The sequence below is a fragment of the Mustela lutreola genome, chromosome 8 (genome assembly GCF_030435805.1).
Source record: "Mustela lutreola isolate mMusLut2 chromosome 8, mMusLut2.pri, whole genome shotgun sequence".
Lineage (NCBI taxonomy): Eukaryota > Metazoa > Chordata > Mammalia > Carnivora > Mustelidae > Mustela > Mustela lutreola.
Window position 1 is genome coordinate 130,668,067 of NC_081297.1, and position 27,121 is coordinate 130,695,187.

The 27,121-nt window shown below is 35.5% G+C and overlaps 1 protein-coding gene across 1 annotated transcript; it reads left to right on the top strand.

Annotated features, from left to right (window-relative positions):
• The first annotated feature begins 754 nt into the window (after positions 1-754).
• On the top strand, positions 755-25,293 carry ACTR6 (actin related protein 6). Its single transcript, XM_059186632.1, has 11 exons — positions 755-892; positions 2,652-2,769; positions 3,194-3,262; positions 4,842-4,965; positions 6,183-6,318; positions 6,410-6,466; positions 14,074-14,172; positions 14,267-14,345; positions 20,957-21,128; positions 22,743-22,881; positions 24,685-25,293. Exons 1-11 carry the CDS (start codon positions 825-827, stop codon positions 24,812-24,814), a joined length of 1,191 nt encoding a protein of 396 aa, XP_059042615.1. The 5' UTR covers positions 755-824; the 3' UTR covers positions 24,815-25,293.
• The last annotated feature ends 1,828 nt before the right edge of the window (positions 25,294-27,121 follow it).

The following is a 27,121-nucleotide window of genomic DNA, read 5'->3' on the forward strand; positions in this document are numbered from 1 at the left end:
TAGTTAATATATGTATAAACATCTTAGAAAGTTTACTCGCAGGTATTAAGCACTTGTGTCAACCATTATTATCTTCATCACAGCCATTTTGAGGTGGAATCTGGATGGTAATACAAAATTCATTCTCTTATTCGTTATTATATAGAGGAGTTAGCCAGGGGCATTACAAGAACACATAGGAGCACTTAATTTTAAGAGCGAGAACAGATGTCAAGATGTGAGATGTCAAGAGATCCTTTTAGATAGGAATGACGGAGCGGTGTTATGAAGAACAAGTAGGCAGGGGAATAATATGAATGAGCAGAGAAGCAAGGCTGTTGACAGAATACCATAATTGTAATTTAAGAGTGGTTGGGCCCTACAGTCGAATGGGCATTGGCGGGAATGAGGCTGAATAGACTTCTTATCCAGTTCCATGCTGTGTATGGTTTTGCACTTTATTCCTTGGGAAATATCACTGAGAATACTACTCGAAAATACAAACACAGGCACAAAGCTATAGGCTCACCACGGGGATTAGAATAAACTTGTAGGACCAAGTCAGTATGCGAAGTAGAGGACAGATACGCAATGCTAGGGGTGAAAAAGCGCTGAGCCAGTCCCAATTTGTTGGATCTCGCCCCGACTTAAAGGGAGTACATTGAGAACAGCACAAACCACCTGAGCCCCAGGGAGGGAAGGCCGTCTCCGGCTTCCGGCGTCCTCGGTTGCTAAGGGAGACCGGAAGCGCCCTCACGCTCCGCCCTGCAAACCATAGAGTACCGGAAAAAGAGGGAGCCGAAGGGTCAGGTGCAGGAAGCGGCTGCTGTTTGATTCTCGTTAAAATGACGACCTTAGTGCTGGATAACGGAGCCTACAATGCCAAAATCGGTTACAGCCATGAAAATGTGTCGTAAGTGTTCCCTCCGTCCTTAGGACAAGAGAGACTACGCTTCATCTCGGGATCACAGTCAACTGCAAATGCTCCTACGTCGCCCTAACCTGCGCCAGAGTGATGCTCTGGTTGGAGCTTGCTGAGTGGGGTGCTTTGAACTGCTCTTTTGGTGTGCATTTAGGCTACGCGGCCCCGGAAGTGGGACTTGGCGTTTCCCACGTTCTCTCGTGCGTAACAGGAAATAGCTCAGGAAAATAGGCTTCTAAAGAAGCCCATCCTGCGGGAGGGTTGCGCACACAGTTCATGAACCCTCAGGAATCATGGACGTTTATATGTATATACATATTCTTGAGGCTTTCATCACATCCTCAGTGGGTTCTGCGACCTTCCCTTACAAAGTTGAAAAACAGTTGTCTTACCGATTGCAGACGTTGAAGGCTTCGAATCGAAGCCCTTCATAGTGCTCATTAGCTGACCTCGTTATTAGAGTTGATTTAACAGGATTACTACAATGGCATTCATAAAATAGATAAGTCCTATATGTATATGTAAAGAAGAAGAGATGTTTTCGTCTATGTTTACAGAGGATTCCCCCCTTCCTCCTTTTTTTTTTTTTTCTTTTTCAATGCGAACAGTCAAACCGCAAAGGAATGTAAATTGTTAGTCTTTTAGAAAATGTTTTGGGAATGTGTATCATTGTTTTTATCCTTTGACACAGTAAGTTCGAAGTGTTTGATAAGAGCTAATACAGGATGCTTTATATTATAGACATTGTATATGGTTTAAAAAATGGAAAGCAAACTGAATAATCAAGAATAGAAAATTGATTAAAATTATCATATAACCATAAGACTGGCTACAGTGCAGTTTTTAAAAATCATGTCCTCCCGTGACCTAGACGGCTCAGTGCGTTCAGCATCAGACTCTTAGTTTCCACTCAGGTCATGTTGTCAGAGTCTGGGATTGAGCCCGTTTGGGCTCTGCACTCAGAGGGGAGTTGGCATCTTGCTAATTAAAAATCTTTGGAATCCTAGAGACTTAGTTTTAATGGCAAGAATTTTGAACCTGTAAATCCTTTACCAGAGTGGTATTAAGATTTCCACACTGAGCCTGGGTGGCTGAGTCAGTTAAGCATCTGCCTTCAGCTCAGGTCATGAGCCGGGGGTCCTGGGATCAGGACCAAGACCTGCCTCTCCCTGAGAATCTGCCTATCCCTCCCCTTTCCCTCTGTGTGCTTTTGCTCTCTCTCAAAAAAATAAATCTTAAAAAAAAAAAAATATTTCCACATTAAAGCCAGAAAGAGCAGAAACTTTACCTAAGCTCTGTCGTCTGTGTGATGGCAGGATCAATACCCATCTGGAAGGATTTCTTAAGGATTACTTGAGAAAGATAAAGGGTCCAGTGTAGAGGCTAGTGCATGTTAGAACTTTAAAAAAAAATTTTTTTTTTAAGATTTTATTTATTTGTTTCACAGACAGAGATCACAACTAGGCAGAGAGGCAGGCAGAGAGAGAGGGGGAAGCAGGATCCCTGCTGATCAGAGAGCCCAATGTAGGGCTCTATCCCAGGACCCTGGGATCATGACCTGAGCCTAAAGCAGAGGCTTTAACCCAGTGAGCCACCCAGGCGCCCCAAAAAAGACATTTTTTGATTATTCAAAGACAAAATGAGAAACACTGATTGTGGGTATTTTTTGTCATGGAGCAGGGTGGTCGAGTAATTGTATTTTTTGGAAGTGAGTATTTAGGGAATAATTGTTTTATTTCTTTGTTTATAGGGTAATTCCTAACTGTCAGTTCAGATCAAAAACAGCACGTCTTAAAACTTTTACTGCTAACCAGATAGATGAAATAAAGGACCCTTCTGGACTCTTTTACATCCTTCCTTTTCAGAAGGTAATTCAATTATATGTCATTTCTAACAACATAGACCTAAATGTAAAGACAATTTTTAAATTTATAATTAAGATTTTGTATATATGGAAATATTTTTAGATCTCTGAGAAAAAGTTATTTAAATTTTAAGTAAGATCTTATTAAAACCAAAAATTGAAATTAAATTGTCTTGTTAACAATAAATGGCCATGACTTAGTTACTGATTGTGGGTACTGAATTTTACTTATGTTATAGCTAAATGAGATGAACACATTTAAAAAAAGTGTGGAGTAGCATCTCTTTAAAGAATGTTTGAATAGTGAAAGTAACCATAAAGATAAGTTAGTGGTTTAGAATATATTAATATGAAAAAAAAAGAATATATTAATATGATTTTTAAAATTATTCAAATATTTGTGATAATTTATACAAGAATTTTTTTAGGGCTACTTGGTGAATTGGGATGTTCAAAGACAAGTGTGGGATTACCTTTTTGGAAAAGAAATGTATCAGGTAACAAATTAGAGTATGTATTCAAATTTCTATTTCCATGTGTTATGCAAATGAAAAATTACAGCAATAAGAGTTATGAACTCATGTTAATGCAAGAACCAACAGGATAGGATATAAAGCTAGTTTACGCCTTAATATGACTTAAATAGATCTGTTGCACATGTTCACTGTGTATTTATATCAGTCATATTTTTAACTTCTATAAAAGTTAAATATACTACCAAAATATACATGTATATGAAAAGTAATACATGCTTGAGATTATTTGTGCTAAAATCTGTTAGGGAAGAGCGCATGGTGTGAAAGTGAATAGACTCAGAATTTTTAATGAATAGTCTTATGCTGAAGGTTAGCTCATACCTGCTCATGAGAACCAAATACATGCATCTCCTCCCAACTCTGTGTTCAGAGTTTGGTGACTTCAGGAGAGCTGGAAATCAGCCATTATGACAGTATTTATAACACAGAAAGTGGTAAGCTGTACAAATCAGGACTTCTATTCCCCCCCTGGAGATCTGGTTGTTGAACATTTACCAGCACACATTGAAGGTGGGTGGAAGGAGTGATGAGATTGCAAATGTATGGACATTATTTCATAAGCACTGTCAAGTCATGGAGGGGAGGACTTCTGTGGTGAGAAATACATCTGGGGAGGATGATCAGATTTCTGATTTAGAAAAATACTTGCTAGCAGTACAGAAGACGGATCAGAGTGAAAAGAAAACCGAGGCATAGAGGGCATTGAGAAGGCAGTGGCATTATTTCAGAGGAGAGATAAGGCAGTATCAGGAAAAGCCAAGGGCAGATTCCAGAGAGTGAGTCTGGGATTGGGGTTGGAGGTAATTGAGGTATCTAGCTTTAACTTTTGAATATGTTTCTAGTATACATTTAAGTCACTAATACACTGTTCTTAGTTTTGATTTTTTAAATGTTAATTAAGTATGGAATTTGAGGTTACGAGAGTCTGTATGAAACTCAAGATTGTCTACATGTCTACTATTATTAGACTAATTCACTATCTCATTTTTATTTTCACAATAAAATATTTTGGTCTACATACCTGAATTGTGACTTTTATGTGAGGATTTTGTGCTTTTACTGTCTGTAGTATAACTTTAGGTATAGTGAGCAAATACTCTGTTTTTAATACTTCTTAAGAGTGTGGGAGAGAATTATATAAGCAGTAAATATGCTAAAGCTTCTGGCCTTTTAACTTTGAAAACAAAATACCTAATGCTTGTAGTTAATATTGTTCATTACGTTTGCATACTGATCTTCAAACAATTTGATAGTACCATTTTATCAATGCTACCATTAAAAGAGTTAAAATTAAATAATAAAGTGCATGAGTTCTATAATCAGACTTCTGGGTTCAAATCCTAGCTATGTCCCTAATTAGTTAAATAAACCTTGGTAAATTATTCAACTCTTTTATACCTCAGTTTGCCAATTAAATGGATTTAGTAATAAGACTTGCCATCTAGGATAATTGTAAGAATTTAATATGTTTGTTTATATATGTGAAACGAGTGTTTATAACTACAAAATTATAAAACTTGTGGAAATTTTTCTCTCATAGGTTGATTTTTTAGATACCAATATTATTATTACAGAACCATACTTTAACTTCACTTCAATTCAAGAATCAATGAATGAAATCCTGTTTGAAGAATATCAGTTCCAAGCAGTCTTAAGAGTAAATGGTGAGTTAAAGTTTTCATTACAGTTAAGTAATGGGAATATGGATGGATATGAATAGGGTAAAGAGAAACACTTAAAATAAAAGAATATTGGGTGATATTCCTTTAGATTTAAAGAAAATAAAACATGGAATTTAAAAACTAGATGGACTTTTAGAGATTATCTAATCAGATTTTCTCACTTTATCTTTTTACTAGCACACTATTTTCTCCCTAATGAAGTTACTAGCCACATTTTTTTTTTTTTAAATGACCTCTATGTCCAACGTGGGGCTCAAACTTACAACCCTGAGTCACATGCTGTACTGACTGAACCAGCCAGGTGCCCCACTAGCCATATATTTTTAATTTCTAAAAGATTATTGTTTCTGAGGTAGTTACCTTTTCTGCCACTGATGTGTTTGCTGTCATTATTATTATTGATTGAAATAATGTTAATAGCTTAGCCTGCCAATATATGGAAAAAGAGTCTGAAAAATAGCATCTAGAAGTAAGTTTATGAAAGGCTAAAATTACATTAAGTGACAGTATAATGAAAGTATTTAAATATATATGAGTATAGATATTGTGCTATAATGCTTAACTGCACAGTCTCTAGAACAGTGTTCTTCAAGGATGATTTTGTTCTTTGGGGACATTTGGCAATGTCTGAAGACATTTTTGGTTGTCACAACTGAGAGGGTGCTGTTGGCATCTAGTGGGTAGAGGATATAGATGTTGCTAAACATCTTAAAGTGAACAGGAAAACCTCCAGCAACAAGGAATTACCTAGCGCCAAATGTCAGTAGTTTTGAGGTTGAGAAACCTTGCTCTAGAATCATACTGCTTAGGTTTGAATCTTGGCTCTGTTACTTTCTAATTGTATGACATTGGGTATATTGCTTAACTTCTCTGTGCTGGGGTTTTGAGAATAGTGCCCAGCAGGTAATAAATGCTCATAATTAAGTTATGATGTTAAAATAATTAAGTCATGACTATTTACCTTTAAAAGTTGATCACAAAATATTTTTATCCACATTTACCACAAAAATGTGATGTTGTAGTTTAAATGCTGTAGAGAGTTTGTGACAATTAGGAATATTGTTTTAAATTAGCATATAGAAATAAAGGAAGGTTTTTGTTTTTGTGCTTGTCTTAATTTGTTGCTTCTCTTTATTGCTTTAAATTAAGTGTGCTTTTATTTAATGCAGGTTTTTTTTTTTTTATCTTTTTCTAAATAGCTGGTGCTCTCAGTGCACATAGGTATTTTCGAGATAATCCTTCTGAATTATGCTGTATCATTGTAGATAGTGGATATTCCTTTACACATATAGTTCCTTACTGTAGAAGTAAAAAGAAAAAAGAAGCAATTATTCGGTGAGTAGTATTCAATTTTCATGTTTTTCTTAGGTTAAAACTGAATGAAAGGTGTGATAAACTGAACCGAATTTGAATTCTCCCTTTTTAGGATAAATGTGGGAGGAAAACTCCTAACCAATCATCTAAAGGAGATCATCTCTTACCGGTAATACTTATTTGATTTATGGTGATGGGGTGGTGGGGGAGCGGCTTGTGGCTGCTGGTCATGAACTTTTTAAAGTAATTTAAAATTATCCTTTAACCGTTAGTTGTAACTTCAGGTGATAATTCTATATTATTGCTTTAAAAACTATATCACATACATAAATACAAATGATGTTCAAATTGAAGAGCTTTCTAGTGGGGCATCTGGCTGCTCAGAAGAGGAGCATGCAACTCCTGATTTCTGGGTGATGAGTCCAAGCCGCACAGTAGGTGTACAGCTCATTAAAAAGAGAGAGAAAAAAAGCGTTCTAGCACAAGAAATGCTAGTGTCCATCAAAATTTGGATGTTTCCAAATTCGAGGAAATTTAAAATTTTATTTTATTTTATTTTTTTAAAGATTTTATTTATTTATTTGACAGATAGAGATTGCAAGTAGGCAGAGAGGCAGGCAGAGAGAGAGGAGGAAGCAGGCTCCCTGCTGAGCAGAGAGCCTGATGCGGGACTCGATCCCAGGACTCTGAGACCATGACCTGAGCCGAAGGCAGCGGCCCAACCCACTGAGCCACCCAGGTGCCCCGGGAGTTTAATATTTTAAAATTATAGAATTTTTTTTTTTTTTTTTTTTTTTTTAAAGATTTTATTTATTTATTTGACAGAGAGAAATCACAAGTAGACGGAGAGGCAGGCAGAGAGAGAGAGAGAGGGAAGCAGGCTCCCTGCCGAGCAGAGAGCCCGATGCGGGACTCGATCCCAGGAGCCTGAGATCATGACCTGAGCCGAAGGCAGCGGCTTAACCCACTGAGCCACCCAGGCGCCCCTAAAATTATAGAATTTATAAGAAGTTCTAAATGTTACACATTATAAAACAAATGTATTTAAGGAAAATAAATCTCTACTTCCTCTTTCTGTCTCATGTCAGTTGCATTCTCCACAAAGTATGGTCTTTAAACTGTATTTATCTCTTATAATTTTAGTCTCTGTGAGCCTTAATAATGTACTGCTAGTTCTGCTTGTTGAATTAACCAATATTAGCTGACTATCCATCATTAAAAGATGTGGAATTATTGTACTACCACATTCTAACTCTTCTCCCTTTCCTAAATTTTATTCATGGTATTATTTTTTATTTTATTTTGTTTAAAAACTTAAGTGATACTTTTTTGTTTTATAAGTAGAATTCTTAAATCTCAATTTATCACTACAATAATTTTGGCTGGTATGACACCTTCAATACCTCCCCTCTATGTCATATGAGAAAATAAGTGAATCTGCATTTCTTTCTGCATTTCCTCCCATGTTTTCCTTCTTTCTTCTGTCAGAGGTACCTTTTTTTTTTAGACGCCTTATTGAGCTATGATACATATCCACACAATTCACCTTTTTTTTTTTTTTTAAAGATTTATTTATTTATCCATTTGACAGAGAGAGAGATCACAAGTTAGGCAGAGAGGCAGGCAGAGAGAGAGGAGGAAGCAGGCTCCCTGCTGAGCAGAGAGCCCGATGCGGGACTCGATCCCAGGACTCTGAGACCATGACCTGAGCCGAAGGCAGCGGCCCAACCCACTGAGCCACCCAGGCGCCCCTCACCTTTTTTTTTTTTTTTTAAAAAGATTTTATTTATTTATTTGACAGACAGATCACAAGTAGGCAGAGAGGCAGGCAGAGAGAGAGGGGGAAGCAGGCTCCCTGCCGAGCAGAGAGCCCAATGCGGGGCTCGATCCCAGAACCCTGGGCTCATGACCTGAGCCGAAGGCAGAGGCTTTAGCCCACTGAGCCACCCAGGCACCCCACAATTTACCCATTTAAAGTGTACATTTTCAGTGGGTTTTAATGTATTAGAACATTTTTAGAACATTTTCATTACCCCTAAGAAGAGACCTACTTCCCTAATCCAACCTACCCAGCTTTAGCGCATTTGTAAAAAACTTTTTATTTTGAAATAATTACAGCCTCAAGAAGTTGTAGAATAGTACATAGAGCCCTGTGTAATCTTATTAATATATAACTAATATAGTATCAAAATGATAAAAATGACACTAATACAGTATTGTTTCCAGTTCTCACCATTTTTTACATGCATTTCTGTGTATTTATCCCATGTATAGATCATGTAACTATTACCACAGTCAAGATGTAGAACTGTTCCATCTCTCCAAAGGAACTCCTTCCCCTCACCCCTGGCAATCTCTAATTTGTTTTCCACTTCTATAGTTTTGTTATTTCAAGAAACAGAATCTTACAGTATGTAATCTTTAGACAGTGACTTTTTTCATTAAACAGTGCTATACCATTTCTTAATTATTGAGATAACATTTACATATGACTTTTTACCATAGTTAAGTCTTCTTGCCTTGCTTATATATTAATTCTAAAAATGGAGGGTTCATAAATGGCATATACGGTGTAAAGGTTATGTGGATGTTATTTATTGTAGAACCAAACAGAATTGGGCTCCATTTCAAAAGATTTAGATATTTAGTTCCCTTATCCTCATCAGATTAGAAGCAACAAATTTGAAAGGCACAGAAAGTTGAGACAAGATGAGGTCGTTAACCAGAACCTACACAGTTTTGAGTCCATGACCTGTGTATTAAATCATTGCTCCTTCCTTTCATGACTGAAAAAGTTCATGCATTTTATTTTTTTTAATAATTTTTATTTTTTTAATTTGACAGAGAGAGATCACAAGTAGACAGAGAGGCAGGCAGAGAGAGAGAGGGAGAGGAGGAAGCAGGCTCCCTGCCGAGCAGAGGACCCTGCCCAGGACCCTGAGATCATGACCTGAGCTGATGGCAGAGGGCCACCTGAGCCACCCAGATGCCCAAGTTCATGTATTTTAAAAAGAAAGTCTGTTGAAGTTCAATTTGAAAAGAACAACCTGGCAAGAATACTTAGAAATAGTATTTGGGAGGGGCAGCTGGGTGGCTCAGTCGGTTAAGTGTGTCCGACTTTTGATTTCAGCTCAGGTCATGATCTGAGCCCTGTGGTGGGCTCCATGCTGAGCATGCAGACTGCTTAAGATTCTCTGTCTCCCTCTCCCATTGCCCTTTCCCCACCACCACACTTGTGCTCTGTCTCTCTAAAAAAATAAAAATAAAAAGTTAAAAAGATATAGTTATGGGAAAGAAGAATAGTGAAAGGAGAATTTATCAGTAGATGATAAAGCATTTTAAAATTGTAATAAAGTGATACTTAGATGAGAATTAAATGATAGATCAGAGAGAGTGAATAGTTAATTTTGAATCAAACACTGTAAAAGAAAACATAATATATACTATTGATTATTCAGGAAAGGATACAGGGAAAGTTGGCTGTTGGGAGAAAATTTTTCCTTTGGCTCATACACTAATATCCAAATGGGTTTAAGATTTAAATATAAAAATAAAGCCGCAACAGGAAAATATTTGAGTTGTTAAGAATAAAAATAGTAGAAGAAATACACTTGATCTTAGCCAAAAAGCTGACAAGTGATAAAAAAATAGTCGAAGAAATAATAAAGGATATAATTTTCCTATACCTTTTTTAAAAAAAGATTTTATTTATTTAGGGATGCCTGGGTGGCTCAGTTGTTTAACTTTGCCTTTGGTTCAGGTTATGATCCTGGGACCCTAGGATAGAGCCCCATATTGGGCTCTCTGCTCAGCAGGAAGCCTGCTTTTCCCTCTCTCTCTGCCTCTCCCATCTACTCATTCTCTCTTTCTCTCAAATAAATAAATAAGATTTTATTTATTTAATAAGCTATTTGAGAGAGAGAGAGCAGGAACAGTGGGGAGATGCAGAGGGAGAAGGAGAGTTAGAGAATCTCAAGCAGACTTTGTGCTGAACACAGAGCCCAATGTGAGGTTCGATGTCACGACCCTGAGATCATGACCTGAGCCAAACCAAGAGTCAGACGTTCAACTGACTGAGGCACCCAGGTGTGCCCTTGACATACCACTTTAAAGAAAAAATATTTTATTGAGGTAAAACATATATCCAGAAAAGTTTACAAACCTTGAATGTATAACTCAGTGAATTTTTAAAAACTGAATATACCCAAGTAACTAGAACACAGCTCAGGCAGAATATTATCAGCACTCTAATCCCTCTTTGTCCTCTTTTGATCTGGAAAACCACTGATTTCAAGCATTTGTAAACGAAACTAATATAAATAGAAACCTGAGAAATAAACTTGAAACAAATATGACACTGGGTTGTTATCTTTAATATATTAAGGGCTCTTACCGGTCCTTAAGAAAAGCACTACCTTGGTATAAAATGGCTACTAGTTGATTCTCAGAAAACAAATAGTCTGTGGCACAGATAGATAATCATTAGAATTACATACAGTCAAAGGATATAAATGGATAATTCTCAGACATAAAAAATGATAAGTATCTGAAGTAATTACAAATTCAGTTAAAACATTTATTGAGCATTTATTTAGGAGGTTGGGAGATACGAGTTAAATAAGAATTTCTCTTTTTCATGGCATTTCCTTGTAGAAAAATACAAATTAAAATGCCACAACTTTTAGAACTTGAATTAATAGAATTTTTTCAAAACATGATGTTCTAAAAACAAAAAAGAAGATGCTGCAGATAGTGATGCTGGCTGTTAATGATTACAGCATAACTTGAAATAACTTTTCTGGTAAACAGTTTGGCAGTACACCAAGATACAAACAGTATTTCAAATTCTGTGTCCTACAGTATGAATAAATAATGAGATAATCAGAGATACAGATAAAAATACCTGTATTGCATCAGTTTTGAGTTACACTTTTCTCACCTCTCTAGTTGGGATGGATCTTCCAGTTGTTGGTACCTTAGAATTGTTATAGTTTAATTATCATCTTTTCTTCTCATTGGTGCAATAGTGAATCTTAAGGTAGAATATGCTGTGTATGGAGATAACAAAAAGCAAAAAGGAAGCAATAATAATGTCTTTTACTTATTGAGTATAAGGACTATGCTAAACACTTTACATGTATAATTAGAGTCATTTACTTCTTACAGATATATTAAGTCGGTGATCTTATTGTTAATACCTTTTTAGAGTTGAAGAGATTGAATCCCAAAGAGGTAAAGTAACTTGGTTGCCAAGTTGTGATTCAGCCAAAGTCTTTGGGGCACCTGGCTGGCTCAGTTGGTAGAGTATGTGACTCTTGATCTCAGGCTCATGAGTTCAAGCCCTATGTTGGGCATAGAGCCTTCCTAAAATAAAACAAAAAACAACAAAGCCAAAGTCCACGTTCATAAACATACAAATATCTTTCCTCCCTGATTTAAACTTCCAACACTAGGAACATTAATAAATACATTTTAATAGGTCCCTCTAATAAATATTATAGGGTAGTAAATAACCATATTTTAAAAGAACAATAGCATAAGAAAATGGAGATGATGTGGAGTCTAAAACAAAAAGTATTTGTAGTATATATGTGTAGAGATAAATATTCAAATAATTTCATATTTTTGTTATCTTTTTTAATGTTTTTTATTGAAGTATAGTTGACACAATGTTACATTAGTTTCAGGTGTAGGACTAGGAATTTGACAATGCTATGCTGTACTTTCTATAAATGTAACTACCATCTGTTACCATAGAATACTATTACACAGTACATTAACTATCTTCCCTATGCTGTACCTTTCATCCCTGTGACTTATTCATTCTGTAACTGGAAGCCTATATCTCCCATTCCTCTTCACCTGTTCTGTCCATCCCCCTACCCTCTCTCCTCCAGCAGTCACCAGTTATCTGTATGTATGGGTCTGTTTTTGCTTTGTTTTATTCTTTAGATTCCATATATAAGTAAAATTTTATGGTATTTGTCTTTCTCTGACTTCCTTCATTTTGCATAAAACCTTTTAGGTTCATCCATATTATCACAGATGGCATGATCTCATTCTTTTTATGGCTCCTTGGTATTCCATTATGTGTGTATGTGTCTCTCTCTGTGTGTTTACTTACCACATTTTCTTTATTCATTTACCTATCATTGGACACTTGAGTTGCTTCCATATTTTGGCTATTATAACTAATACTGCAATAAACAGGGGTATATATAGTTTTTCAAATTAGTGTTTTTGTTTTGAGGGGATAAATACCCAGTAGTGGAATTACTGGATTGTATGGTATTTCTATGTTTAATTTTTTGAGGAACCTCCGTACTGTTTTCCAGAGTATATAAACCAGTTTGCATTCCCATCAACAGTGCATGAGTTTCTCTTTTTCTATGTTGTTTAACCCTTGTAACTTATCTTTTTGACACTAGTCATTCTGACAGGTATGAGGTGATAATCTCATTGTTTTGATTTGCATTTGCCTGATAGTGATATTGAGCATCTTTTCATGTATCTGCTGGCTATCTGTATGTTGTCTTTGGTAAAATGTCTATATTCAAGTCCTCTGCCCATTTTAATCAGATTATTTGTTTTTTTAGTGTTGGGTTCTAAAATTTCTTTATGTATTTTAGATATTAACCCCTTATCTGATAAATCATTTCAGATGTATCATTTATAAATATCTTCTCCCATTCAGTAGGTTATCTTTTCATTTTGTTAATGGTTTCCTTCACTCTGTGACTTTTGTTTCAGTGTATTCCCAATAGTTTATTTTCACTTTCATTTCCTTTGTGTGAGGAAACATGTTTAGAAAAATGTTGTTAAAGCCAATGTCCAAAAGATTATGCTTATATTTTCTTTAAATTTTATGGTTTCAGATCTCACATTTAGGTCTGTAGTCCATTTTGAGTTTGTTTTAGAAGATGGAGTGAGTTTTCCCAGCATCCTTCATTGAAGAGACTATATTAGCCATAGATTAATATAAGCATGGGTTTATTTCTGGGCTCTGTGCTGTTCCATTGATCTATGTGTCTGTTTTTCTGCTAGTTACCATACTGTTTTGATTACTGTTGCTTTGTAGTATATCTTGAAATCTGGGATTATAATACTTCCAGCTTTGTTCTTTTTTAAGATTGCTTTGGCTATTCAGGGTCTTTCGTTGTTCCATATAAATTTTAGGATTATTTGCCCTAGTTCTCTGAAAAATACTATTAGCATTTTAATAGGGATCATATTGAATCTATGGATTGATTTGGGTAGTATGGACATTTTAATAACATTAATTGTTCTAAGCCATGAGCATGGACTATCCACTTGTTTGTGTTTTCTTCAGTTTTGTTTTTAAAAGCATCTTTGTTTTCTTCATTAAGCCTGTGTTTCTTGGGTTCAGTTATCAAATATTTATTAAACATCTACTATGTGTCAGTTACTATGTGCTAACTCACTACTATGATCAGAAAAGAAAGTGAGAGGGTTAAGTTATTTTAGCAAGATTCCATTCAGAATGGTTGGAGAAGGAAAAAGTTTGCTCTCTAATAAATGTTACCATATTTAAAGCCTTTATTTTCAGTTTCTTTCTGCAAACTGGACTAATATCTGCTCTCAGAGGAATAATGTGAAGTTTAAATATAATGGAAATGTGATTATTCTATAAAGTTGAAAATATTTTACACATTCAAAAATTTAATATTTTAAAAAGTGAGTTACCCAAAGATTTAATTCCAGCAAAAATATTTCATTTTTCCATTTCACATTTTATAGTTTTTTATTTCTGTTTAGGCAGCTACATGTTATGGATGAAACACATGTGATTAATCAAGTGAAAGAAGATGTGTGCTATGTGTCTCAGGATTTTTATAGAGATATGGATATTGCAAAGTATGTATAATAGTAATCTAAGAATTAGAAAGTTGATTCTTGGGTAATGTTACACAAAGTTAATTATTTCACAAGTCTCTGTTCTGTTTTCCAGGTTGAAAGGAGAAGAAAATACAGTAATGATAGATTATGTTTTACCTGACTTCAGTACAATTAAAAAGGGCTTTTGTAAGGTAATTTTTAAAATCCTTAATGACATTGCTTGATGTGATAGTCAGATTTGAAAAACATCTAGTTGGGGGCACCTGGGTGGCTCGGTTGTTAATAATCTGCCTTCGGCTCAGGTCATGATCCTGGGGTTCTAGGATCGAGCCCCACATCAGGCTCCTGCTCAGCTGGAAATCCTGCTTCTCCCCCAATCGCCCCACCGCCCACTTCCCCTGCTTGTGTTCCCTCTCTTGCTGTGTCTCTCTGGCAAATAAGTAAAGAAAATCTTTCTTTTTTTTTTTTTTTAATTTTTTATTTTAATTTTTTTATTTTTTATTTTATTTTTTTTTAATTTTTTATTTTTTATAAACATATATTTTTATCCCCAGGGGTACAGGTCTCTGAATCGCCAGGTTTACACACTTCACAGCACTCACCAAAGCACATACCCTCCCCAATTTCCATAACTCCACCCCCCTCTCCCAAACCCCCTCCCCCCAGCAACCCTCAGTTTGTTTTGTGAGATTAAGAGTCACTTATGGTTTGTCTCCCTCCCAATCCATCTTGTTTCATTGAGTAAAGAAAATCTTTTAAAAAGAAAAGAAAAACATCTAGCTGGATTTGGTAGAGTCTTACAAAGTTGTTGAGAACTGCTTTTCTGCTCTTTGTTTCTCCAGACACAAATGTATAAATGATTAATACCTCATTAATAAAGTTATTTAGAGAAAGAACCATCAGCTGAATGATAGCACATGGGAAGAATCTGGAGATAAATCATATTGTTATTTATATTCTAGTTAATCCTTTTCTATTTTCTTAAGAATTCGTTTAAATCCATTTCAGAGTTGTTTATTTGCCTTGTGAAAGTTATCAAAATAGCTGACATGGCTGAATTTTACTTGTTCCATCTGATATGATCAAATTGTAGTTGAAAAGGGGAAAATCTGGTGTACTTTCAAAGTGTTGAAAAGTAGTTCATCTTGGATGTTAAAATTATTTCTCCTTACCTTTGATCGGCTCAGGTGAAATATCACTTCTGTTTGGGTAAATGCGAAGATTGGCCTTTTAGCTGACTTGGTGGAAGAGTGTTGGGAAGTTAAAAATCTTTGGTCAGAAATTTAAGCATGCTTCCATAAGGAAATATTTAGGTTACCATTTATTGCAGTATACTTTAAAAGAGTGAAAAATTGAGAAGAGCCCAAATATCCACTCTTGGACGAAAATAAATAAATGTTGATGTATTTGTATTATAAGATAAACAGTAGTGAAAATTAAGTGGAGCTACATGATAGTTATGTATACATCTCAAAAACATATTTCTGTCTAAAACATCTAAGACATGATGGTGTCTTTAGGCGATTTTTAGGAAGATATGTACATTTTCAGGCTGTGTGGAGTAATTTATGAAGCAATTTATGAAGAGTAATTTAAGTATGAAGTAAAAGTATAAAACTGTATGTGAGCAATAACACCAAATTAAAAATAAGAGTGTTAATTTATAAAGTATCAAATTAGTTGATGGATATATGGGTTTTGTACTTCTTTAATTTTATACTTCTATTAACTATACTTCTTTATATGCCTGAAATTAAAAAAAAAATTGGGGGCATATGATTGAGGTGAAATACAAATCAGAATTCTGAAGAGGGCTCATAAAATTGAAATCACTATAATGTTCTTAGAGACAGATGCTTGTGGAAGGACCTAGGTTGGGTTTTGAAAGTGGGAGTTGGGATAGGTTATGAGATCAGGTTGCCTTTTCATGAATTGGAAGCCCAAGTCCTCTTTAGGATATCAAAAGTATACTTTTTTCCTTGGGAATGACGAAAACTGTAAATACATAGACAGCCCCATCTTCATATATCATTAAAACACTCCAGTTATATAAAATACCTTCTGGATAATTTATAGCATTTTATAGAGTTAATGGTGGTAAAGTAATCTGTATTTCACAGGGATGAGCCCTCAGTAAATTCTCAGTGATTCCCAATTTCTCCAAACCTGCTGATCATTAGAATCACCCAGGGCACTTGAAAAGTAATCTATATATATGTTCTCAGTTCCTGTTCCTGGATATCCTTGTTTGAAAACTTATTCTTAAAAATCTCTTCCAGGGGAGTGTGGGTGGCTCAGTTGGTTGGGCGTCTGCTTTCGGCTCTGGTCATGATTACAGGGTCCTGGAATTGGGCTCTCTGCTCAGCAGGGAGCCTGCTTCTCCCTCTCCCTCTCCTTCTGCCTGCCACTCTGCCTACTTGTAATCTCTATCTCTATCAAGTGAACAAATAAAATCTTAGAAAAAATCTATTTCAGATAATTGCACTTTCAGCTAAGTCTGGGAAAAACGTTTTTTTCTTGAAAAAACAATTTTTTTTAATGTAGTTCTCTCCTGCCCTGTAAATGACACCCTATTAGTTTACTGGACTAAATGCAGACAGTTTTCTCCTTGCCAAAGTATAAACCCTGTTTTCTCAAACCTGTACCTTACACAGTGAGCCAGTAGGGATGTGGTTATTCCTCCAAGTGACAGTTGCTTTACTCATCATCTTTGGAGAAAAAATGCAGATGCCACATATTATTATTTGCAGCTCTTTTATTGGTCTTTGGCTTGTGATTAGTACTGGTTATAGGCCAAGCTTCATTAACTCAGTTTAGACTCCTTGTTATCAGTTGAGTGGACAGATTCAGTTGGCCTGGACTTTTGCCAGACAGTGGAATGTTACATTGAGTTTTTAATTCAAAAATAATAGTTTAGTTTTTCCTTAGTTGATTAATGTTAAAATTTATAATTTTTTCACAGTATCGTTGACCTCAAACAATGTAGGGGTTAGGGATGCCAACCAACATCCCCCTCCCCAATGCAATTGAAAATCTGCATATAACTGGACACCCTCTGCTCCCACAAAAAACTTTACTATTAGCCTACTGATGACCAGAAGCATTACTGACAACATAAAGTTGATTAACATGTATTTTGTATGTTATATGCATTATATACTATATTCTTGCAATAAAATAAGCTAGAGGAAAAAAATGTTATTGGGAAAGTCATAAGAAAAAGAAAATACATTTATAGTACTATATTATAAAAAAAAATCTGTATATAAGTGGACCCATGTAGTTCAAACCCATGTTCAAGAACTACCTATACATGTTAAATCATGTGTATATTGAAAAAAATAAGTCCAAAATACAAACAAAATTATGTGTATATCTTAGTAATCTCAAGCTTTAGAAATAATTTTAGTCTATGGTAGGATTTTTTTAAGAGTTTATTTATTTATTTGACAGACAGAGATCACAAGTAGGCAGAGAAGCAGGCAGAGAGATGGGGGGAGGAGGCTCCGCAATGAGCAGAGAGCCCGATGTGGGACTCGATCCCAGGACCCTGGGATCATGACCTGAGCTGAGGGCAGAGGCTTTAGCCCACTGAGACACACAGGTGGCCCAAGTCTATGTTAGGATTAATCCTAAAATGTGTTATTTTCCAAAGAGGTAAAAAAAAAAAAGTGTTATTTTTTATTTATTACTTAATCACCTTCATTGTTGCCTGATATGCAACAACTCTGATGAAAGTTGATATATGTTTAAGAAACTAGAAAAACAATAACTGCATAAAATGAAAAAAATTATAATTATTTAAGAGCCCTTATACTTAGGATATTGTTAAAACTTGTACTTTGATAGTTTATTCAAGAATATTTTTAAATTGGGAAAAGATACAGCCTTCATTTTCTAGTATTTATGATAACAACAGTAACAGTAATAATCTCTGTAATATTGTTACTGATTACAACTGATACGAATTCCAATTTTATCTCTTACCAGAAAAGGGATACCTACTGAAATGTAACGTACTTGATGGACTTAAATTGGGAAAATCTGGCTCATGATTAATGATTACAGTAGTAGTTTCTGCAGAGTCATTATAATTTAAATTGATCATTTTTTTACAGTATCAGAACAAAATTTATGAGACTGTGTAGTAATCATGGCCTACATTGACTAAAATAGCAATTCTCAGCAACCCTTATAAAGTCCTTTTGTCCATGTCTAAAAAAAATGTTTTTTGGAGTTAAACTCTTAAAACAGAAACTACTTGTAGTTCCACATTACTTATTGATGGTTTTGGAGCCAACATTCAACAAGAAATTTCTAGTTCTGGCTCTTTCCACTGGTTTAGATATTTGAGCCTGGGATAATCACATGATTCTCTTCTGTAAAATCTGGGTAATGGACTACATAATCATTAATGTTTTGTCAGCTGAATTTCTCCCAAGTCTGTGTCTTTTTCAGCTTATTTTGAGTGTTGACAAAATGAGTTATATCCCTTAAACTCAAGCCAGTATCACTTTTAAGTGAATTTATAAATCTGTAGGAGACACTTCTTTCTGCCTGAGAAGGAAGACTATTCTGAGAGGATACTTTCCTCTTTACTACTGTAACAGTAGTGTGTTGGGTAAAAAGTAATTTGAGTTTCCTTTTTCTTCCTAAAGTATTAAGAAAATTGTGTAATTTTTGGATATCCTTTTTTAAAAAGATTTTATTTATTTATTTGACACAGAGAGAGAGCTATCACAAGTAGGCAGAGAGAGAGGGGGAAGCAGACTCCCTGCTGAGCAGAGAGCCTGATGCAGGGCTCGATCCCAGGACCCTGAGATCATGACCTGAGCCGAAGGCAGAGACTTAACCCACTGAGCCACGCAGGTGCCTCTAATTTTTGAATATTCTTAAGAATAGTGTTTTAAACTTGGAATTTCTAAATTCCAAATGATGGAATTCAGAATTATATCCAGGTTAAGAGAGGCAATGTAGTGGAAGGAATATATTGTATGTGCTTTTAGTTATTAGATGAATGATCTCGAGCAAGTCATATATCCTTACCAAACCTAATTACATCATTAATAAAAGGAAAATATGCCTACCTCACAGGATTATGTGAGTGTTCAATGGGATAATGTATATAAAATGCTGAATACAATGAATGGCACATGGTTGACTTGCATACTGTTATTCAAGAATTTATTGAATACTCATTATGTGCTAGATGGTAGATATGTGATGGTGTAAATTATGAAGGATAATATAGAGTGATAGTGGAGAATAAAGGAGGGACCTTTCATTTGGAAGTCAGAAAAAGCCTCTTTGAAGGAAGAAAAAAATCTGGGCAGAGAAAGGATGACCGATTACATTAAGGGATCTATAATCTTTAAATATATTACTCTTTACTAATTATTAATATTTTCATATATTTTAAGTTTTTTTATTTATATAAAAGATTGGGTTATGCCATGTGTGTATAATTGCAAATGAATATCTATAACTGAACCTAGAAGAGCTGATGATTCTTAGTAAAATTGGAAGGACCATTATTTTAATGTTGCAGAATGTTGTAGAAGATTATTTTTTCTGGCCCCTTCAAGAACACAGCTCAGCAGAAAATAAATAACAAGAAAATTTGATTGATGAAGTCCATGGATTTCAAAATTGATTTCTGAAAATTGAATAAATGAATTTAAATATTTAGTTTTTTTTGTACAAGGGGAAGGGGAAATATTTTTTTGGAGGGGGCAGCAAAGCAAGTTTCATTGAGTGATAGCAAAATGATAATATAGAGCTCCCAAGGAGGGAGGGTACCCAAAGAGGTTGCCTGGGAAAGAGGAGATCTTGATGTAATACAGTTACACGGTCCAATAAACATATAGGACAGGAGAGTGGGAGTGCCTGGCTGGCTCAGTCTATAGAGTATGCAACTTATGATCTCAGAATCATGAGTTCAAACCTCATGTTGGTGGTAGAGCTTACTTAAAAATACATACATATATACATACATGCATACATAGGAGAGTGGAAGTAGATGTAAGATATACTAAATGTTTTTTTAGAGTATATTCTTTGTTCTCTAGGAACTGAAGTTGGCCTATTATTATAGGCAGGTTAAGAAATTCCCTCTCCTGGGGCGCCTGGGTGGCTCAGCGGGTTAAAGCCTCTGCCTTCGGCTCTGGTCATGATCCCAGGGTTCTGGGATCGAGCCCCGCATCGGGCTCTCTGCTCAGCGGGAGCCTGCTTCCTCCTCTCTCGCTCTCTCTCTCTCTCTGCCTACTTGTGATCTCTGTCAAATAAATAAATAAAACCTTTAAAAAAAAAAAGAAAGAAAGAAAGAAATTCCCTCTCCTCTATTCTCCTTTTCTTCCTGTTTTATTTTTTTAATTTTTAAAAAAGATTTTATTTATTTATTTGACAGAGAGAGGGAACACAAACAGGGGGAGTGGGAGAAGGAGAATTAGGCTTCCCACGGAGCCGGGTCCGCAATGCGGGGATGGATCCCAGGATCCCAGGATCATGACCAGGATCATGACCCAAGCCAAAGGCAAATGCATAATAACTGAGCCACCCAGGCGCCCTTCTTTCTGTTTTAAGGAATATGGCCAGATCATCTTTTGGGGAATAGTTACATTAAAGTAAGCAATTATTTTTTATGTGGTTTAGGCAACAGAGAAGGACAGGTTTTTCTAACTTTTGAGAATCCTGAAATTTCCAAGAACATGGTAATATATTAGTAATAACATGTTACTAAATGTTACTAGTCATATAGACTAGATAATGTAGCTTAAACTTTTTAATCTTATTTTTCTTTAAGCCAAGGGAAGAGATGGTGTTAAGTGGAAAATACAAATCTGGGGAACAAATTCTTCGTCTGGCTAATGAGAGATTTGCTGTTCCAGAAATACTTTTTAATCCTTCTGATATAGGAATTCAAGAAATGGGTATTCCAGAAGCTATCGTCTATTCAATTCAGAACTTACCTGAAGGTACATAAATAAAGTATTGAATGATAATGATATTTCTAAAAAAAATCATAAGCTCTATGAACAATTGAGAAATTATCTGAATTCCCTAAGTAATTACAGGCAAGTGGCAAGCGTGTTTTGTTTACAGAGATCCCATAGTGCACTTGAATAATTCCTTATTGGTCCTAGATTAGAAATTTGTTACAGGGAAAATTATCTGCTAAAACTTGAAGACATTAATCTCTTTATGACTACTAAAGTGTTGTATCTGTTTTAGAAAAGTTTTAATTTAACTCAAATTTACACAGAATAGTAATTTATAATTTAACAAAGTGACGGTTTTTAGCTATTGATGGGACTGGTTTGTCTGTTCAGTTTTATTTGAATTAATGTACAGGAAGTTAATGAGGCTCAAGTCTGGTGCTTCTCAGTGGTGTGTGGGTTCTCCTGAAGCAGGATTCATCTAAGTAATTTTCTAGGGTCTTAGAGAGTACTTTTATTTTATTTTTAATTTTTTTTTAAATTTTTTTTTTTAAGATTTATTTATTTATTTGACAGACAGAGATCACAAGTAGGCAGAGAGGCAGACAGAGAGAGAGGAGGAAGCAGGCTCCCTGCTGAGCAGAGAGCCTGATGTGGGGCTCGATCCCAGGATCCTGGGATCATGACCTGAGCTGAAAGCAGAGGCTTTATTTAACCCACTGAGCCACCCAGGCGCCCCGAGAGTATTTTTATATCTTGAAAGTGTCTTTCTAGTTCGTAAGGAATGGTCCAGGCATTAGAGAAAATCTAGCCCCTGCAATGTCCTTTCCTCCCATTAAAAAAAAAAAAAAAAGATGATTACATAATGCCATCATCTTCTTAATGTTATCTTACAACTCTTTTCATGTTAGTGTCTCATTAATTTCATGTTTTATATAAAGTTACAGGTAGTGTTACGCAGCATTTTATACTACACTGCTTTAATGTCATGAGACTCAGTGTCAATGTAAGGGAACCATGTGCCTGTTTTGTGAACAGAAGCATTAGGTGGGGTGGCCATTATTTATTAATTCCTCATAGATTTCCCCATGGTGGCTTTTAATCCCAGCTAACCATATGGCACCTAACAAGGTTTGCCATCATGTAACTTTAATGAGTGTTTTTCACCATCAGGTGTAAATGTTGCACAGTAAGTAGGTCTGTCTCTGAGATAAAATGCAAGTTTGGGCTTCTAAGTTAAAATGCCTTGAAGGCCTTCCTTTTTAGTTTTACCCTAGTTCACAGTCTCAGAAAGACTTCCTCCATTTTAGGGAAGAATGAGCATCATTACCAAATGTCTGCTGCTAGAATGTATTATGTATTAGCTTACATCTGTGCATAAGCAGTCAGTAGTTCAAACTCTTCACCTTAGCCTTTCTTTTAAAGATCTATGAGGTCATATTTCACTTGTTTAATGGGTCAATTTGTGTAAACTTTAACTTCATTATAAAATCTTATAAATTATAAATAGTTGTTATGGTTATTAAAAAATTACATGGTTTCCCAACCAGTAACTGTAACTGTTTGCTCTTGCCTGAGCCCTCATATCTATCCTTCTGGAAAGATAAGTAAATGGGTTTTCTGATGCCTTTTCTTCTTTTTTTCCTCTTAAAGAAATGCAGCCGCATTTTTTTAAGAACATTGTTTTGACAGGAGGAAATTCCCTTTTCCCAGGATTTAGAGATCGGGTTTACTCAGAAGTTCGATGTCTCACTCCAACAGATTATGATGTTTCAGTTGTGCTGCCTGAAAAGTAAGTGTTGGCTGATACAGAGATAAAACATGCAAGTCATTTTGAAGCTAAAATGGTCAAAACGTAGACTTGACTTAAAGCCTCATTCTAGCAGGTTGAATTCACCTTTGAAATCCTCATTTTCCCTTTCTCAAAAATTAGAAGAATAAACCTTACATTTCAGTGGGCTATGGCAGCTTGATGCTAATATGCTGAGTGTAGTTCCTGGGGAAGGACCTTAGCGGAGCCACATCCTGTTCAGCGTTTTTACTTTATAAATAAACAAACAAGGTCTCATGACTTGGCAAAGGCCTTATAGTAAGTTAATAGCAATGACCAGGCTAAAACCTAGTTCTCTTTTATTTTGAGTTGGGAACAAATACATGTCTCTTACCAAATATGTGTGTTAGTAATACCGTCTCACCGCAGTCCCAGTCTTAAGTGACGGAATTGCAAATAGGACCCCATATATCTGATTTTTTTTTTTTTTAAAGAGAGAGAGAGAGAGCAAGGGGAGGTTGTGGGAAGGGGCAGAAGGAGAGGGAGAATCTTAAGCAGGCTCCATGCCTAGCACAGAGCCTGATGCATGGCTCCATCCCATGATCCTGAGATCATGACCTGAGCCAAAATCAAGAGTCAGAGTCTTAACCAAATGAGCCACCCAGGTTCCTCCCATATACCTGACTCTTAATTTTAGAGTTTTTTTTTTTTTTTTTAAGATTTTATTTACTTATTTAACAGAGATCACAAGTAGGCAGAGAGGCAGGCAGAGAGAGAGGGAGGAGGAAGCAGGCTCCCTGCGAAGCAGAGAGCCCGATGTGGGACTTGATCCCAGGACCCGGAGATCATGACCTGAGCCAAAGGCAGCAGCTTAACCCACTGAGCCACCCAGGCGCCCAGCATACTGGATTTTTATCCTGTGTGTTTATTTTATTATTACTTTTTCCTCCTCGTTTCTTTATTCCCCACACTTTTTTTTCTTTTTCACCCTCATATGCTTTTTGTCCTGCACTTGAAATGCAAGCATGCGTAAGGCCAAGGAATCCACAGAAATAGTCTTTATTCTTTTATTCATCAAATCTTTATATATGTATGTAAGTAAATACATATTTAAAGATTAGGCAATAAAATGAATATAATAAAAGATTTATTAACTTTCCATCATTTTTCAGATTTTAAACTGATTTAGGGGAGAGGAACAGTAGAAATAGAATTGAGTCATAACACAAAGTATAACCTCGTTGAAAAAAACCAAACTAAATGTTTTACGTGTTTTTATGTTTTACTGTGCCCTACCCTGTAAACGTTTCATTTACTAGAGGTAACAGTATAGCAGCAAAAGCACAGACTGAAAATAGTTCTGGGTTAAAACGTAGTCTCCCACTTAACCTCTCTGAACCTCATTTTCCAAATCTGTGAAATGAGAAAATAGTTGTTTCATGGGTTGTTGGACGAAATAGATGACATATATTTGTCACATACAGAATTTAGATCTAGTTATGACTGTTTTTCCTTTATGCATTTTTGACCTTTCATATTCTGGGCTTTTTTTTTTTTCATATTCTGTTTTTTATTAGAAGTAGAGGGTCTATAAATTCAGGGCATGGGGAAAAAAGAATACTTTGTTATACTGGTGACCAAGGTTCTTTTCTTTCTGAGTTTACCTTATTTCTATGAAGCTTATGCTTATTTTCACACTTTAAGTGATTTTTCTGTTAAATTAGGTTCAGTAGAGATTGCCACATTTTAGTTACTAATGAATGTTTTCTGGCATTTCAGTTCTGTAAAATCATCTCGGTTCACTTATTTTAACTTTTTTTTTAGCCCTATTACTTATGCCTGGGAAGGTGGAAAATTGATATCAGAGAATGACGATTTTGAAGATATGGTAGTAACAAGAGAAGATTATGAAGAAAATGGACATAGCGTCTGTGAAGAGAAATTTGATATTTAAGAAACATTCTGAATTAAAGTTTTGACTGGTTGTAATTGAAAGGTTTAATTTCAATGTTCTTTTTAAAGTAGGTTACCTTTCATCCTAAGATAAGATCTTGAACTTATGTAAATACTTTGATCCTTGGCTAATTTTCAAAGGTTTCTTAGCTACGTTATTACAGTAAACTGTATCTCAGCTCATATTTTCATTTAGGAGTTAGACTACCATAACAGTGCTCACACTGTTCCTGAGAATAGGTTATGTTTCATTAGAAGATGAAAGAGAATGCATTTTAAATTTAATTCTTTAGCTGAGAGCACAAGTGTAACTGTCTCACTGGTCAGTTTTCCTTGGAAGATTCTTTTGTGTGGCTATGACTAGACAGGGATTGGCTAAAGTGTTTCCTGGCTGATATGATTTCTCTTTTAGAACTGAGTATTTTATCTAAAAATTGTCATTTTTGTTTATACATACTAAATTTGGGAAGACAAATCTTATTTGTGTTTTGCATTTATTTTTTATTTAGAGTAAGTTGGAAAGGGTGGAAACGAAAGCCAATTTATTGAAGTGCTTTTTTGATCAGTACTATGTTGGCAGAAATGTATTATTTTATTCATAAAAAGACTGTACCATTTTTTAGGCTGAAAAGAAATTAGGCGTTAACTCAGGGTTGGTCAACAACTCTTGAAACAAATGTTAATGGTTTGTTTTAAAAACTCATATGGGGTACCAAAAAAACTCATATAATTCACAGTAGACATAGTCAGGTGTTAAAATCTACAGATTTCCAATTTAAGGAAAGAGCTGGTAATGACATTATTGAATAGAGCAGGTATGCTTCTCTGTTTACAAACTGTAGAAACTCATTTGGGCTGTCCTAAGCAAAACAAAATTTATCAGTAGGACAGTGTTTTGTAAAATTAATTAAAAAAGAAACTGGACCAACAGCCTTAGGAAATATAAAAAACCAGGATAACCTTAGGAATCTAGGTTAAAGAAATTGAGAAACAATCCTTTTAGAGCCCTGCCATCAAATATCTTAGCTTCTCTATTTTCTGTCTTAATGTTATTATGTTCATGAATCAAGTTCCTTCCAGTTTCTTCATCCTAGTTAGGATCATGCATTTACCCCATGCCTTCAGAGACTGTGACAGTACTACTAAGATAGAGCAAAAGCAGGTCATTTCCCAAAGGAAAATATAGGTGAAGAGACAGATGCTGATCAGAGTGAAAGAGCGGTCAACTACAATTTTACTTAGGTTTTGTTGGGTTAGGACCTGGTCAGTCCTTCCTAGACTTAGGCTGGAAGTTGCAAATTGAGTGTTTGTATGTTACCCAATTACTAGCACATACTCTGCGGACAGTGTAGCAAGACAGTGCTGTTAGCACAAAATGAGGTTTTGCAGCCATTCAGTTAGAATTTCAAGATGATGTGGTTGAATGTAAAATGGTAAATCCCCATTTAAAGGACTTTCCTTGACTTGTCAAGATCTCATGTTGGACAGGCAGAATACTTATTCATCACCAACCAGGTGTTTTTCCTTGAACACGCATTCCTCAAAGCTGCATTCCCAAAACATGCCCTGGCCTTGAAGTCTTGCTGAGACTGATGTGTGTGTTCACATGCTTACTATAGTAAACTAATTTCTGTATGCAATGTGCATCTCATCGTGGTCATCTTTGAGACACTAAAAATTCATTTCTGAAATTAATGAACATAGACCTTAATCCTCTATCCCTAGAACATCAAAGCTCCCATCCACTGCCACTCCTATCTAATTTAGATACTTCATTGCTAGAGATTTTATTTTAACATTATATAGTAAGTTGGTTTGAAAGAGAACATTTACCGTTAGTCCTAAATAATAACATTTAAGTGATACGTTAAAGATATCGATTATTTTGGAAAGATACTGATAAAATCCATAAATTCCTAATTTAAAATTCACTAAAAGTGGGGTGAGAACTTAGTCACATTGGCATTCATAGTTTTTTTTTTTTTAATTAAAGATTTTATTTATTTGAGAGAAAGAGAGAGGGAAGAAGAGAGTGAGCATGGGGGTGAGAGGCAGAGGGAGAAGCAGGCCCTCTGCTGAGCAGAGATCATGATACAGGGCTTGATCCCTGGACCCTGGGGTCATGACCTGAGCTGAAGGCAGACACTTAACTAACTGAGCCACCCAGGTGCCTCTAGAGTTCATAATTTTTTATTGTAAATTGTGTGCATGGAAATAACATGTTCCAGTGTTGGCCATGCATCGTATACCCCTTCAGACAGTAGAATTAGGATTTACATCAATGATTAATTAAGATAGAACAGTCCTC